Raw genomic sequence first — 14,313 nt, 5'->3', positions numbered from 1 at the left:
ACCTAGGATCGCACACGCTGCACTACTCTCTTCAAATAGAGGGACACCACGCAGTAGTTCTTTGCAGGATAATAGATTTTATCATAGGTTGTTAGGGATCTTTATGATCCGGAAGGCAGGCGCAGAATTAGTGCCACAAGCGGCAGTGGTCTCGTGATGAGGGGTAAGGGGTAGCGGGACAGTCTTTGGATCAGTGTCTCTGCGGAGTACCCGGCGCACAGCTCTCAATCCTCGAGCTGAGGGGATGTTGCTTCTCTCGGCAATCTCTGCCGGTTCTCTTGGAGGAGCGGGCCGCGAGTCACTCAGCAGGCACCGGAGGTTCGTAGTTCGAGGAGCCGCGGCGGCGTTGGCAGGCTCAGATGGATCGGAGTTCGGGGAGCCGCGACAGCGTCAGCAGGGCTCAGATGGTTCAGAGTTTGGGGAGCCACGACAGCGTCAGCAGGGCTCGGATGGTTCAGAATTCGAGGAGCCGCGACAGCGTCAGCAGGGCTCAGATGGTTCAGCGTTCGAGGAGCCGCGACAGCGTCAGCAGGGCTCAGATGGTTCAGAGTTCGGGGAGCCGCGACAGCGTCAGCAGGGCTCAGATGCTTAAGGGTTCGAGGAGCCGCGACAGCGTCAGCAGGGCTCAGATGCTTCAGGGTTTGAGGAGCCGCGACAGCATCAGCAGGCTCTCGTCAGTCCAGGTCTTCTCTGCCCCCCATCCCTTCAGCACCCCTTGTTATACTCCCCCTCCTCTTTGAAGTCCGGAGTCCTCGCGGAGAGGGGTCTGGTCCTGGGGGCGGGGTGTCGGGGTTTTGGTCCTTTGATCTGTTCAGGTGGGTCCCGGAGGGACTCCAGACACCCAGCGGGCGAGGCGCCTGCTCACCGGAAGCCTGGTGGTCGGTCGGACCTCCCTCGGGGAAGAGACCAGAGGTGTGTCCGGGTCGGCGCCTCTTGGTCTGGTTCTCGGGGGGGTTTCGCCCTCCCTCGGCCAGGCCTGCGTGTTGGGGATCTGGCCGGCCCTCGGGATGCTGGCCCACGGGGGCCGGGAGTCTGTAACATCGAGGTCCAGCGTGGTTGCAGGGTAGCTGGCTGGTCGGGAGGACCCACGCCACGAGGCTGGTATCACATATGTATAGATATATATATATAACATCTGGCTGGCCCTTTTTCTTTGCTGTCCTCCCAGTTTTCTTTCTCGATGTTGAGTCAGGATTAAAGGGCAGTCAGAGTCTCCAAGGGCTGAGAGTGCCCTGGTTTTGGGGGCATTGTGGGTGTGAATTTGTCTTGGATACCAATATGACCTGAGCAATCTAGCATCCTTTTCCAATAGGACAGTTTCTTGTATGAAGGCGACATCAGTTTAGTTTTTATGCGGCCACTTCAGTATTGCTCACCTCTTTACAGGGGGTTCAAACTCTACATTTAAAGAGACCAGGAAGAAACCCGCCCTTGCAGGATCATACAAAGTGTCCACTGGGGGATATTAGTGTATTGGACCTTGCTCCATATCAAACTTCAATCACCATGGGGCTCCACGGTGCATCTTGGAGTCGCCTATCGTCCCCCTTAGCATAGAAGTCTTTGCTCCTAGCGACCACTGTAAAGTTTGAGCAGGTTTTGTATTGCAAAATTTGCTAATATCTCAAACAAGTGTACAACCATAAGCACAAAGATGGTTAGCAGCCAGATCCTACCGGAAGACCAAACCCCTTTACCAGTAAATGAACAAGGGAACACATGGCTAACTAGAGAAAATAATATCTATATGTGACAGCCTTAAGTATACGTCTCTTTGACACCCAGAGCGTATCATCTAGTAGTCATAATTAGACTCTGGATATAAAACTTGTTCAGTCCTTGCCCCGGTGACTCCCTCGGGCCCATCTTTCAATTTCTGATTCCGCAGCCAGCCCTGCTATCTCCAGCAGCACTCGCCAGCAAGGTGCATTGGAGGGTGAGCCTCTTATCAGGGAAATTGGAAGATTCTCAAGAAGTATTGTTGTCAGGATGCCAACACTTAGGGATCATGGTTTGGGGGGATCAGAGGATACGTCTGATCGCCTCAGGGGTTTACTCCACTTCCAGGCACTAGTTGCCTGCGTCTTCTCAGTTCCCTTGGTTGATTTCCCCCATGAATGCCACAGATGTGTTTCATCAATTCTCATGTGTCTCTGCCCATCACCAGATCTTCGTTTCTTCTGGGGCTGATTATGTTACCTACTGTAAATCTGCCCCTCAGACTAGCAGGTATAAGTAGAGCACCAGAGCTCTGAATGAAAGGGATAACAAATCCCACTTGGTGGCTTCTGCTTGTGACACAGGGGTCGGGACATCCCCCGTTTCTCTGCAGCAGCAATGCTTCTCAGCTCCAGTCTCTCCCATTGTATGACTTGGTCCTTCAATGATTGTCTCAGTCATATAAAGTTTTCAAATTTAGTGCCATCCTTCAGCTGCCAACCTCAGTAAGTTATTTTACAGAGACGGTTCTGCAAATGGCTTCCTCTGCTTGGAATTTCAATCTCAACTCCGTCCATGTTCCGCTCATGGTTAAGATAATCAGCTTCTGCCCTCAGATCTTCTCACCCTCATGATGGGGGTGCTCCAGTGATTGTGATGCTATTGCCCAGTGTCGCCCCCTCCCCTTGCTCCGCTGGAGTGCTCAGGTGCCCCTTGTCCTAATAAAGATCTCTCCACCCAAGATACGCACAAGCATCACGGGTATCTGAGTTTCATAAGGCAGAATCAACACATTCTTCTGCCTTCGCACTGTTTCACTCACTCACTTAGTATGCTGCATTAACCTCCAGAGGGTATTCTAGAGTCCAGATTGTATCCCTGTTTCGCATTTATCACTGAAGCTGCAGGGCGGCTGTCTTAGGCTCTCCGTGTCCAGTTTGGCAAACAGGAAGAGGAGAGTATCGACTTTGTCCACAGCTTTAAGGATCCATATAAAACCCATCGTCCAATTGAGAGTGAGGGTCAAAATCCTCATTGCCTACGAAGAGTTTGCCCTCTGAATATTTTAAAGGAACTTCTTGTCCACAGCTCAGCTGCCACCGCAGAGATATATCAGCTGCTTGCTACAGTTTGGCCTAAACACTGGAGAACTTAAAATTACCCACAACAAACCTATTCTATAGGTTACGATCCAACACTGCCATCTGCATATGGACCAATGTGCGATAGTCCTCTCCTTGTAAAGTAGATTGAAAGAGATATGTATGCACAAAAATATGGCTACAATTAGGAGAATAATTACTTGACAACACCCATACAGGACTTCCCCAGGCAGGAGCATGGGATCTGCACTCATCATTACAAGGCAAAAGACACACGATTGATCGACGGAATGCAGAACAAATCAAAACATTCACCCCCAGTCAAGAGATCTGGGTTAAATCTAACATTCTTTTGCTCACCATGCCACCCCAGTTTAGAACTGGCCATATGCAAATCAGCCTTGACCCTGTGCCTCATGGGAACAGTCCAGCCTGAACTGCCAAGCCAGGTCCTCCCTGAACCGGAAACAAGCATCCTAGAACCAGTTTCGGGGTTTCACCCCTCTTCAGCCAGAATAACTTGAATCCAGTGGCACAGTGAACCCGGGACCCACGTTTGGGCATACCCGGCGCACTTAGGGGGGGAAAGTTCAGGCTGGACTGTTCCCATTGGGCGCAGAGTCAAGAGTGATTTGCATATGGCTGGGTCCAAACTGTAATGGCATGGGGAGCAAAAAAACGATGGATTTAGGCCCAGATCTCTGTACTGGGGTGAATGTATGACATTGTTCTGCATTCTGTCCATCAATTGTTCTTTTTGCATTTGTCACCCGATTGAGACGGGTATGCCCAGATGTGGGTCCCATACTCTCCATGCCACTGGGGTCAAGCTATCCTGGCTGATGAGGGCTGAAAGCCCGAAACCGGTCCTAGGATGCTTGTTTCCAGTCCAGGGAGGACCTGGCCTAGCAGTTTGTGCTGGACTGTTCCCATTGGGCGCAGGGTCAAGACTGATTTGCATATGGCTGGGTCCAAACTGGAGTGGCATGGTGAGCAAAAAAACAATGGATTTAGGCCCAGATCTCTGTACTGGGGTGAATGTATGACATTGTTCTGCATTCTGTCCATCAATTGTTCTTTTTGAACTCATCGTTACATGGGGCACATCAAAACTAAAGTGGACCGTAATTGTGTAGTGGGACTCTGCTGCAGAGACTCAAATCAATTGGGATCCTTTCTTTACTGTGATGGTTCCATTCTAACAGTCTCTCCATCTTTTCTGTCCAACTATTTTCCCTTGGCTGCTGGAGAATCCCATGGATTCACTATCTTCCCCATCAACATATACCGGAGACCACTAAATGAGCTGATCACCTCTTTCAAACTCAACTTCTACAACCAGGTGAATGACACAGGATTACACTAAAGGTTAAAGCCCATCCAACTTCTAGTCATGTGCCATTGGCCAATGCCTAGCAGATAAAGAGATGTGGATACGAAGAAATGACATCAAACCAAAACATCAAAAACGGAGATATTAGCTTGTGTAAACCCCCTCCTGGCCCCTGCCCAACCCCCCCCCCCCCACACTATCTGGTCAAATGAGCCCAATTCCTAGCCCGACACTCCAAGCAAGGATTTTAGCTGTGATATGAATATCAACCTCCTGCTGGCACTTCAATTGAACCAGGTTACAAAGGCATCAATTTACAGGATGAGATGTCTATGTTAAATAGTCTATTATTTAAAATTCCATCAAAAAGTGCCAATCACCACCAGCCCGGGGCTCTCCCTATTAGACAACATGAACGATATAAAGCTTGGAGCAGTTCACCTAGTAATTATGAAGATACAGAACCCAGAACGCAGCTGCAAAACTATTCCAGGTCATACTTCTCACCGCCCTCTAAGCTCTATAATGGTTACCAGAGGCCTAAAGCTTCACCTTCTAGCAAAGTCTATGGCTTTTCTTGCTGTTCAAGGCTCAGGGCCCACTTTCTTTAACAAAAACTCCCTATTACAATCCATCGACAGCACGTCATTCCAGGCTAGCTCTACTTGTTTGTTACAACCTGCAACAAATCTCAAACCAGAAGACATGTCCGACTGTTTAAACGGCTCAGAGATTGAACTCACTCTCTGCAGGAAATAAGAGTAGGTATACATCTCTCAACTCATCCTATGGCTGCTTGGTTCATCAATCCACCTCCTATGAAGCTGCTCTAATGCAGTGCACAATGGACTGTTTTATAGCCAAAAGCAGACCCACTAATCAAAATTTATTTCAAATTAAGTTCTTTGTACTGTGCATGAACTGTGTACAAAAAGCAATAATTTTTTCACAGTTAAACATTTTGTTTCAATTAAAGGACAAATAAAAATACATTTCAAGGCATAACAAAGTACCAACCTTTGATGTCTAGCAACCAATATACAACACATCTATCTTCTCTCCTGCGGCTGGGTTTCTTCTGAAATACAAATTCAGTGCGGTTGATTACTTTTGAAATTCACAGTATTTCTGGGTTATAAAATGCATCCCAGACATATTAGCTTTGGCAATGCTTGTTTATATAGCATTTTATACTGCAGTTTTTCACTGTGTAGAACTATTAATACAAGTAATATTAGTGCACAATTTATAAATCAGATGGACGCAGGGCTAAGGCTATCCTGCCAGAGTACGACACTGTGATCTACAGCTCACATACAGATCTTGGTAATTTGACATAGTTCATTTCCTGTGTGTCACCTGGTGTATATGCAATGACGCTGGCCTACTGAAACTCTTGTCACACTCAATACAATTATATGGTTTTTCACCAGTATGCCTCCATTGGTGTAACTGCAATGATTCTTTCAATCTGAAAGCCTTCCCACATTTTGAACAGGTGTATGGTTTCTCCCCTGTGTGAATGTGTTGGTGTTTCTGAAAAGAGCTTTTTAATCTGAATGCCTTCACACATTCTGAACATTTGTACAGTTTCTCGCTTGTGTGCATTTGTTGGTGTTTCCGGAAAGAGTCCTTTAACCTAAAAGACTTCCCACAGTCTGAACATGCAAACAGTTTTACACCTTTGTGAATTTTCAGGTGTTGCTGGAATGATCTTTGAAATCTGAACATGGTTCCACACTCAATACATGTATATGCAGTTTCACCAGTATGTCTCCACTGGTGATGCTGCAATGATACTTTCAATCTGAATGCTTTCCCACATTCTGAACATACATAAGGTTTTTCACCTGTGTGTATTTGTTGGTGTTGCATAAAACATGCTTTCAATCTAAAAGCTTTCCCACAATCGGAACAGGAGTATGGTTTTTCACCTGTGTGAATTTGTTTATGCTGCTGAAAAGAAGTCTTTAACCTGAAAGCCTTCCCACACTCACTGCAGTGAAATGGCTTTTCACCTGTGTGTATTAATTGGTGATTATACAGTGATGACAGGTCACTCAAACCTTTCCCACACTCTGTACATATATATGGTTTTTCACCAGTATGTTTCCACTGGTGTCGCTGCAATGTTGCTTTTAATCGGAAAGCCTTCCCACACTCTGTACAGGCAAATGGGGTCTCACCGGTGTGTATACTTTGGTGCGTGTACAAAGATGACAGTTCTCTAAAACCTTTCCAGCACACGGTGCACTCGAATGGTCTCTCACCAGTGTGTTTCCGCAGGTGACGACCCAATGATGTTAAGGAATTGAAACTCTTTCCACATTCACTACATTTGTAGGGCTTCTCACCAGTGTGTCTTCGTTCATGTTGAGTTAGTCCTGAAAGGTGAGTGAAGCACTTTCCACACTCCTTACTTGAATATGGCTTCTCTCCAGTGTGTATTCGTTGATGTGTATCAAATGACCATCGGGTCCTAAAACTCTTCCCACACTCAGAACATGTATATGGTTTCTCTCCAGTGTGAATTCGAAAGTGCTGAATCAATGCTTCTGGGAACCTGAAAGTCTTTCCACATTCTGAGCACAGCTGTGCATTTTCACCCACATGTTTTTGTGTGTGTCGGGTTAATTTGATTTTTTGACTGAATTTCATTCCGCATTCATCACCTGAATATGATTTCTTACCTTTGTGTATTTGCTGATGCCTATACAGTAACGATGGGAAACTAAAACTTTTCTCACACTCAGAACATGTGTGTGGTTTATCACCTGTGTGTTTTTGCTGGTGCCTATACATTAATGATGGGTACCTGAAACATTTCCCACATTCAGTGCATGCATAAGGTTTCTCATCAGTGTGTTTTTTCTGGGCCGTACTCATTGCTGATAGGTTCTCAATAGGGTGTGCCCTATGACTCGTTTCCAGCCGATATGAAAAAATGAAACATTGGTGTACACTTTTAGTTCATTCTTGATTTGTGTTATTTGCCGATAGATTCTGCTGGCTGCCAACCGGTTATTTCTTTATGTTTTGTTTTACGGTGTTTTCTGTTCAGTGCAATTGGTGCCAAAGTCATTGGAGAGCACCTCAGATGGTACCAGTAGAGTCTGAATGTCAGTTTCATTACTTGATGTCCATGCCCTGTAGAATAGAGAAAACACAAATTACTTCAGGATGTTATGCTGAATACATTCTCTTGTAAGAGCAGTGGAAACCATGTAGGCTCGGAAGGGACAAGTCCCAGACACATTCTCGGGATAACCACTGATTTGACATTTAAGTTTCATTTAGATTAAGTGAATGCAAATGCATCTGATCTGGACATCCTGAAAAGATGGATTCTGGGTCTACTTTGGCTCCCTCTGATTCAGAGATATAGATGCACACACACACACACTCTCACACACACTCACATTCAAGGCACTCCACAAGTCAGGCCCTAACTACTTGAACAGCCTGCACACACACACACACACACACATACACACTCAAGGCACACCACAACTCAGGCCCCACCTACCTGAACAGTTGCATTTCCTTCCACCACCCATCCTAACACTTCAGCTCTGCAGGACTCCTACTTGCAACCATACCCACACATAGAAAGAACCAGATCAGGAGGATGAGCGTTCTCTTACATTGCTCCTTAATGCTTGGAACAACCTCCCTCTCCACGTCAGAGCCTCTTCCTCTCTTCTTGAATTCCACAAGAAGCTAAAGAACTGGCTTTTCAATTACCAAACGTACCATAGGCAGGGCTAGGTACACACGCCTATTCAGTGTCAGGATCTCTCACAGGTGATAGTGCGTTTTACTGATACACTTACCATCACATGTGACAGGAAACCAGTACAACTTGCAAACCCTGCTCATTCTTTAAAGTCCATTTTAACAGATTCTTAGACTCAACACTGAAAGATCCACAGTGCCAGAAACATCATATTGTGTACATTTTTGACTGACATAATTTTGAATTTTAACACATACAAATAAGCATTTGATATTGAGCAGTGAGTCAAACACATAAAAAGTAAACTCCGCTGTCCACACAAGAAAATCTGATCTAATATACAAACCCCAACCTGGTTAACACTGTTGACATTCCCAGGTCAGTTTCAAGGTCACAGGGAGCTTGCTTGAAAACATATTGTGGATGTTTTAGAGTTCACATTTATCAAAAGGCGGGATAGAAGAGAAAAATATGTTATCAGTAAGTGGTTTCATGACAACTTAAGACTCTGCTCGTGGAATATCCTTGGTCTGAAGGACAAGATCAGTGACGCTGAAACACTGAGTTATTTCCACATATTCTCAATCATAAATTGGGCACCAGAACCAATATCAATTCCGGTATTTATTAATGCCAGGATTTACTCATGCCTCGATCCCGGCCACCTAAGACCCGAACTCTGGCGGATGGAAAGGTGGCTTAGGAGTATATTTATCAACAACTCATAAAGTGAGGAGCAAGAACTCAACAGAACACAACAGACTCCAGATACTGCTTCTAACTCTTGTAACTAAGGGAAGGAACAGGGCCTCGTGCTGATAAACATTTACGTGCCACCAGCACAGAAAAATCATGGGGAGCTATAAAAAAGCTGATAGATACATCATCAAACTGGAAGGACGTCATCCAGGCACCCCACTAATAGTGACAGGGAACCTCAATATGAAGCTGCTCGGACACTCCAACAGTAGCGAAGTCACTGAGGCTCAGGAACGGGAGTGAGTATCCCCAAACAAATCCAAATCAGCACAGGGAGAGAGGATCGAATGGGCCGAACCCTGGTCAGGATTTGGGGCTGCGTGTTCTAAATGGCCGCACCAACAGAGACATCCCCCCAGCCCTCTCATTTCACTCTCAATCTGGAAGCTCACTAATAGACTACACCCTGGTATCTCTTCCCCTACTACACTCAGTTCTCTCCTTTAAAATGGGGTCAAAGCCCGAAAGTGATAATCCACCCGAGGAGCTGGAATTTGCCCTTACTCCCACGGAGAATAAGTGCACAGTAGAAATAGTAGTGCCCATATCTTCAATCAATTTAAAAATAATGAAATGCTCCTGTGAAACAATAAGGAACCTGGTACAGGAGGCAGTGTGCCATCTGCAAAATTTTCAACACCACCACGGCACAGCCAAAGATAAATGGGAGGCATTCGCAGGCACCTACACAAACCAGTTCTCCACAAAAGTAAATCCAGCAAAGGAGCAGTGCGGACACATCATATTGAATAGTCAAAAACTGTACAAGACGTGCACACAAACAACTGAAATGGAAAGATCATAGAGCCCAAGAGCAGTCCGACGCTTTCCACTCAACGAACCAAATGCGCCAGCTTGAAGGCAGCCAAACGGGACTTTAGGAAAGCAATATGGGCCATCAAGAGGCAAAATACAGAGACCTTCTGGGCAAAGCTCATCTGGGACCTTAAGCACAACAACTCGAATAAGTTCTGGCACACAGTGAACGCTTTGAAAAAACCCACTCACAGGAAGCTTGGTTCAGACATCCTGGAAGCCTCCTGGGCCACTTTCCTGCACGCCCACTTTAATCCACAAGCTGCTCCAGATATATCATGTACAACTCGGCGTATGATCACCCGGGACCGGACTTCAGAGCGAACTCGAGGTGGAGCCAGACGTGTGCGGCATCTTCACAATCACGCCTGATGAGGTGCAGCGGCAGATAATCAAGGGGTGGAACACTGTGGCCCCTGGTCCAAACAGCATCCGCCAGGCAATATATGAAACAGACCCGACAAAAAAGGCCGAAGCTATGGTGTCACTTTTCAATCACACCTTAGCAGGGGGATCAATCCCAGCCTCCTGGAGAGGATCCACAATTTCTCCTATTGTTAAAGGAGGAAATAAACTCAAAGCAGGAACCACAGGCTGATAGATAGCCCTCATTGATAACGAGGCAACATACTACGCCGGGGTTCCACTTGAGCACCTAAGCGACTGGGCCAATTTAAATCCCATCATCCCTTTCTACCAAACAGGTTCACCAGGAAATCAGGTACCACAATAAACATGCCCACCCTGTCTCGCTAGAAGAGAGGGCAGAAGTAGCAAAACGCTCTCACGCCTCGACCATACCAAACAGCCATAAGACCTTGAGACCCCAGCAGTACCTGGGCGAAGCTATAAGCCCTAGGATCAAAAGCGGATTTCTATCTTGCCGCTTGGGCACTTTACCATCGCAACCTCACATCGGGCCCTGGTTGCGGTCAGAAGGGGACACGACCTGTCTGCTATGTGGCCTCGCAACTGGAAGCCTGGTCCACACTATCTGCCTATGCGAGACCCCCCTAGACATACTGCGCAAAATACTGCGCCCGCAATAGAACCTGCAAGGGGAGTGCAGTCCAGGGGCGTAACACAGGCCCCCGCAGCCCCCCCGGTGCGGGGGGGGGCCCCCATGCTCCAGGGGCCCCCTCACTCTAAGCGGAGGGAGACGGCTGCGCCCGCAATAGAACCTGCAGAGAAGCCATTCTGGCCGCTTGAATTCCTCAAACCAGAGATCAATTTCTCGAACTGTGAGGTACATCCAAGGCATAGAGAGAACCCTCAGAAAGGAAGGCGCACAAACATCTCCGAACACAAACCAACCCTGCGCCCCAGCACCTCGACCCTCAGCCTTCCTCCACACGAAAACAGACTCTTTCCTAATTGGGGTTAGTACTAGCAAACATCCTAAATCTATATTGCACCACCCGCACTTGCAGTTTTGACTCCTGTTCCTTTAATTTATGTTTCATTATGCACTACATTTTTATTCTAATCCCTCGCACATTGCTCAGGTTTTTTCTGAAGCGCCGTTATTTTACTACGACTCCTGTATATTGTAAGGATTTTAATTACAATAAAGACTATGAATTATTATTAAGTGGTTTAATGAAAATCAAAGAGAACAAGCTGACCACCAAAGACCATGTAAATTATGCAGCTCCAGAGCACAGCTTGAGGGCAAAAACCGTTCCAAGAAGGGACCTTGTACTGTGGCATGAGGGGTCACCATAGATCTTGACACGATCTCATCCCACGTTGTAATATTTGACCATTTTAAGGCAACTGTGCAAGACTCAGATCGCTTGGGGCAACTCTCAAGTCGAGACAGCGAGAGTTGAATTCCTCAAAGGTGACTCGAGTCAGCAGGAGTGTGTGTGTGTGTGAGCGTTGCGTGCCTGCCAGGCTGCTGCCACCTTCCTTTCATGGGTGGAGAGGGGTGCAGTCTCCCTGTGTTGCGCCATTCATACTCGCTGCAGGGCGTGAAGGGAACCTACGGAACAGCACGGGGTCTTTGAGAAGGCGGTCTAAAGGCAGCAGCCTAGAGGCTAACTACAGAGGGAGGCGGTGTGATGGAGCCAGCAGCCCCAGGAAGGAAGGCTGGCCAGCCTGCCTGGGCACGCTAATGACACTTGTGATCAAAAGTCTGGAGAAAAAGCAGGAAAGAATAGAGAGAGCAGCAGAGAAGGCAGTAAGCAATGGTTGAGGTCAAGAGAATGCTGCAGGAAGGGCTGGTGAAGGCGATGGGAATAGAGGAGCCGGAGAGGACAAGCAAGACAAGGGAGAAGTTTCAAGATTGGGTATGAGGTCCCTCAAGAGAAGGTGAGAGGATGTGAGCAGCAGCAGAAAGGTGGGATAGGGATAGGCGCAAAAGGATGGCATGAATCCCAATCAAATGGAGCAGGATATGAACCAGGACCCAATTATTTTGCTTGAAGGGAACAGATGGGCTCAAAAGAGGAGAGAAGAGGAAGGTGGGGAAGAGCCAGGGTCACTGGAGGGAAGAGGAGGATTGAAGGGGCACAAAGATGGTGGAACGTTGGGCTGGGAGAGCCTGCGGAAAGGCGGGGTTCAGCAGTGCTCGCTGTGCGAGGCAAAAGCAAGGAGATGATTGGGGATGAAGGAGGTGATTGAGGGGAATTAAAGAGGATGAGGAAGACGATGATGGACAAAAGGGACATAAAAGAGATGAGGTCCTCTGTGGGATATTAATGGAAGAGCTTTGAGAGTTTGGAGAAGGGAAGCATGGAGGGGTCAAACTGGGAAAGCAACAAGAGAATGGGAGGAAGGGGGCTCAAGAACAAAGGGGCAGGAGGGGGTCAGAGGGAGGACCGGCAGCGAGGGGCAAGGGACGGCAGCTGGTAGATGTGAATTAGTGACCTTGAAGGAGGCTTTGCTGGTGTGTTTGTCCATCCAAAGAGATAAAGAGAGTATTGGCCAGCAAGAGAGGTACCGCAATGATGGACACAGATTGTGTGATAAGGTAACAAGGTATCGCCAAGTTGTGATCCCTACTAATTTTGGGGCACACCCAGTTAGATTTCCTAAGCCTCCAGAGGAAGTATACGTAACACTCTATTTTTGTAGAAACGAAGAACAACAGGCGTCTCTCACTCCTCTTTCGAATGGGAGCGTCAGGAGTCTGAGAACTCTGTCAGAAGCCCTCTCATCTACACTGGATCTATCCTTGGCGCCCGCCCTGAATCCTGGACACAACGTGCACACACAATAATTGGTATTTTACAGCATACGATTATTTATTATGCCTCATTTGTCTACTAATTATGTGTATCAGAATAATTATAATTATTGGGAAAACCTCAACAGAAATTTTAAAAACTAAAGCAAGACTTTAAATGCCTGCTGCCTTTTTATTGCACAAACCGACTCTTAGCCTGATCTCTATTCATTTTGCATAAAAGTTCTCAGCCTTATAACTACTTAGTCATGTTTGGTTACTGTATTTCCCCAAATTGTATCATGCCACGACATGCAGTTTTCCCCACATACCTCATAAAGCAACCAGTCCTTATGTGTGCTGCCCCTCCCTAACTCTAGCATCCATCTATACTACAGTCTCAATGATTCCCTATGGAGGGGGAGGGGCCTCCTGCATAGGTCTTCTGTGGCCCCTCCCTAACTCTAGCACCCATCTATACCACAGTCTCAATGATTCCCTATGGAGGGGGAGGGGCCTCCTGCATAGGTCTTCTGTGGCCCCTCCCTAACTCTAGCATCCATCTATACCGCAGTCTCAATGATTCCCTATGGAGAGGGAGGGGCCTCTGCATAGGTCTTCTGTGGTCCCTCCCTAACTCTAGCATCCATCTATACCACAGTCTCAATGATTCCCTATGGAGAGGGAGGGGCCTCCTGCATAGGTCTTTGCGGCCCCTCCTTAATTCTAGCACCCATCTATACCACTCTCCAGTGATTCCCTATGGAGGGGAGGGGCCCTCCTGCATAGGTCTTCTGTGGCCCCTCCCTAACTCTAGCATCCATCTATACCACAGTCTCAATGATTCCCTATGGAGAGGGAGGGGCCTCCTGCATAGGTCTTCTGTGGCCCCTCCCTAATTCTAGCACCCATCTATACCACAGTCTCAATGATTCCCTATGGAGAGGGAGGGGCCTCCTGCATAGGTATTCTGTGGCCCCTTCCTAATTCTAGCACCCATCTATACCACAGTCTCAATGATTCCCTATGGAGAGGGAGGGGCCTCCTGCATAGGTCTTCTGTGGCCCCTCCCTAATTCTAGCACCCATCTATACCACAGTCTCAATGATTCCCTATGGAGACGGAGGGGCCTCCTGCATAGGTCTTCTGTGACCCCTCCCTAATTCTATCACCCATCTATACCACAGTCTCAATGATTCCCTATGGAGAGGGAGGGGCCTCCTGCATAGGTCTTCTGTGGCCCCTCCCTAATTCTAGCACCCATCTATACCACAGTCTCAATGATTCCCTATGGAGAGGGAGGGGGCCGTCCTGCATAGGTCTTCTGTGGCCCCTCCCTAATTCCAGCACCCATCTATAACACAGTCTCAATGATTCCCTATGGAGAGGGAGGGGCCTCCTGCATAGGTCTTCTGTGGCCCCTCTCTAATTCTAGCACCCATCTATACCACACTCTCAA

The 14,313-nt window shown here is 47.4% G+C and overlaps 2 protein-coding genes across 2 annotated transcripts in view; both read right to left on the bottom strand.

Moving 5' to 3' along the window:
* LOC146808638 (uncharacterized) overlaps positions 1-6,533 on the bottom strand; it is a 261,011-nt gene extending 254,478 nt beyond the window's left edge. Inside the window, exon 1 of the mRNA XM_085623667.1 lies at positions 5,392-6,533. Within this exon, the coding sequence (XP_085479793.1) occupies positions 5,392-5,423 (32 nt within the window). The 5' untranslated portion in view covers positions 5,424-6,533. The remainder of the gene's footprint in view (positions 1-5,391) is intronic.
* LOC146808637 (uncharacterized) lies at positions 5,227-7,260 on the bottom strand. The gene has a single exon (XM_085623672.1). The coding sequence runs from the start codon at positions 7,258-7,260 to the stop codon at positions 5,716-5,718; it is 1,545 nt and encodes a 514-aa protein (XP_085479798.1). The 3' UTR covers positions 5,227-5,715.
* Positions 7,261-14,313: the final 7,053 nt, after the last annotated feature.

The sequence above is a fragment of the Triturus cristatus genome, chromosome 8 (genome assembly GCF_964204655.1).
Source record: "Triturus cristatus chromosome 8, aTriCri1.1, whole genome shotgun sequence".
NCBI classification, from domain to species: domain Eukaryota; kingdom Metazoa; phylum Chordata; class Amphibia; order Caudata; family Salamandridae; genus Triturus; species Triturus cristatus.
Note: the sequence above shows the minus strand (reverse complement) of the source record. Positions and strands in the feature narration are given on the sequence as shown.

Excerpts from the sequence above, each read along its gene's own strand:
- LOC146808637 (XM_085623672.1), bottom strand. The coding sequence starts at position 7,260 with ATGAGTACGGCCCAGAAAAAACACACTGATGAGAAACCTTATGCATGC.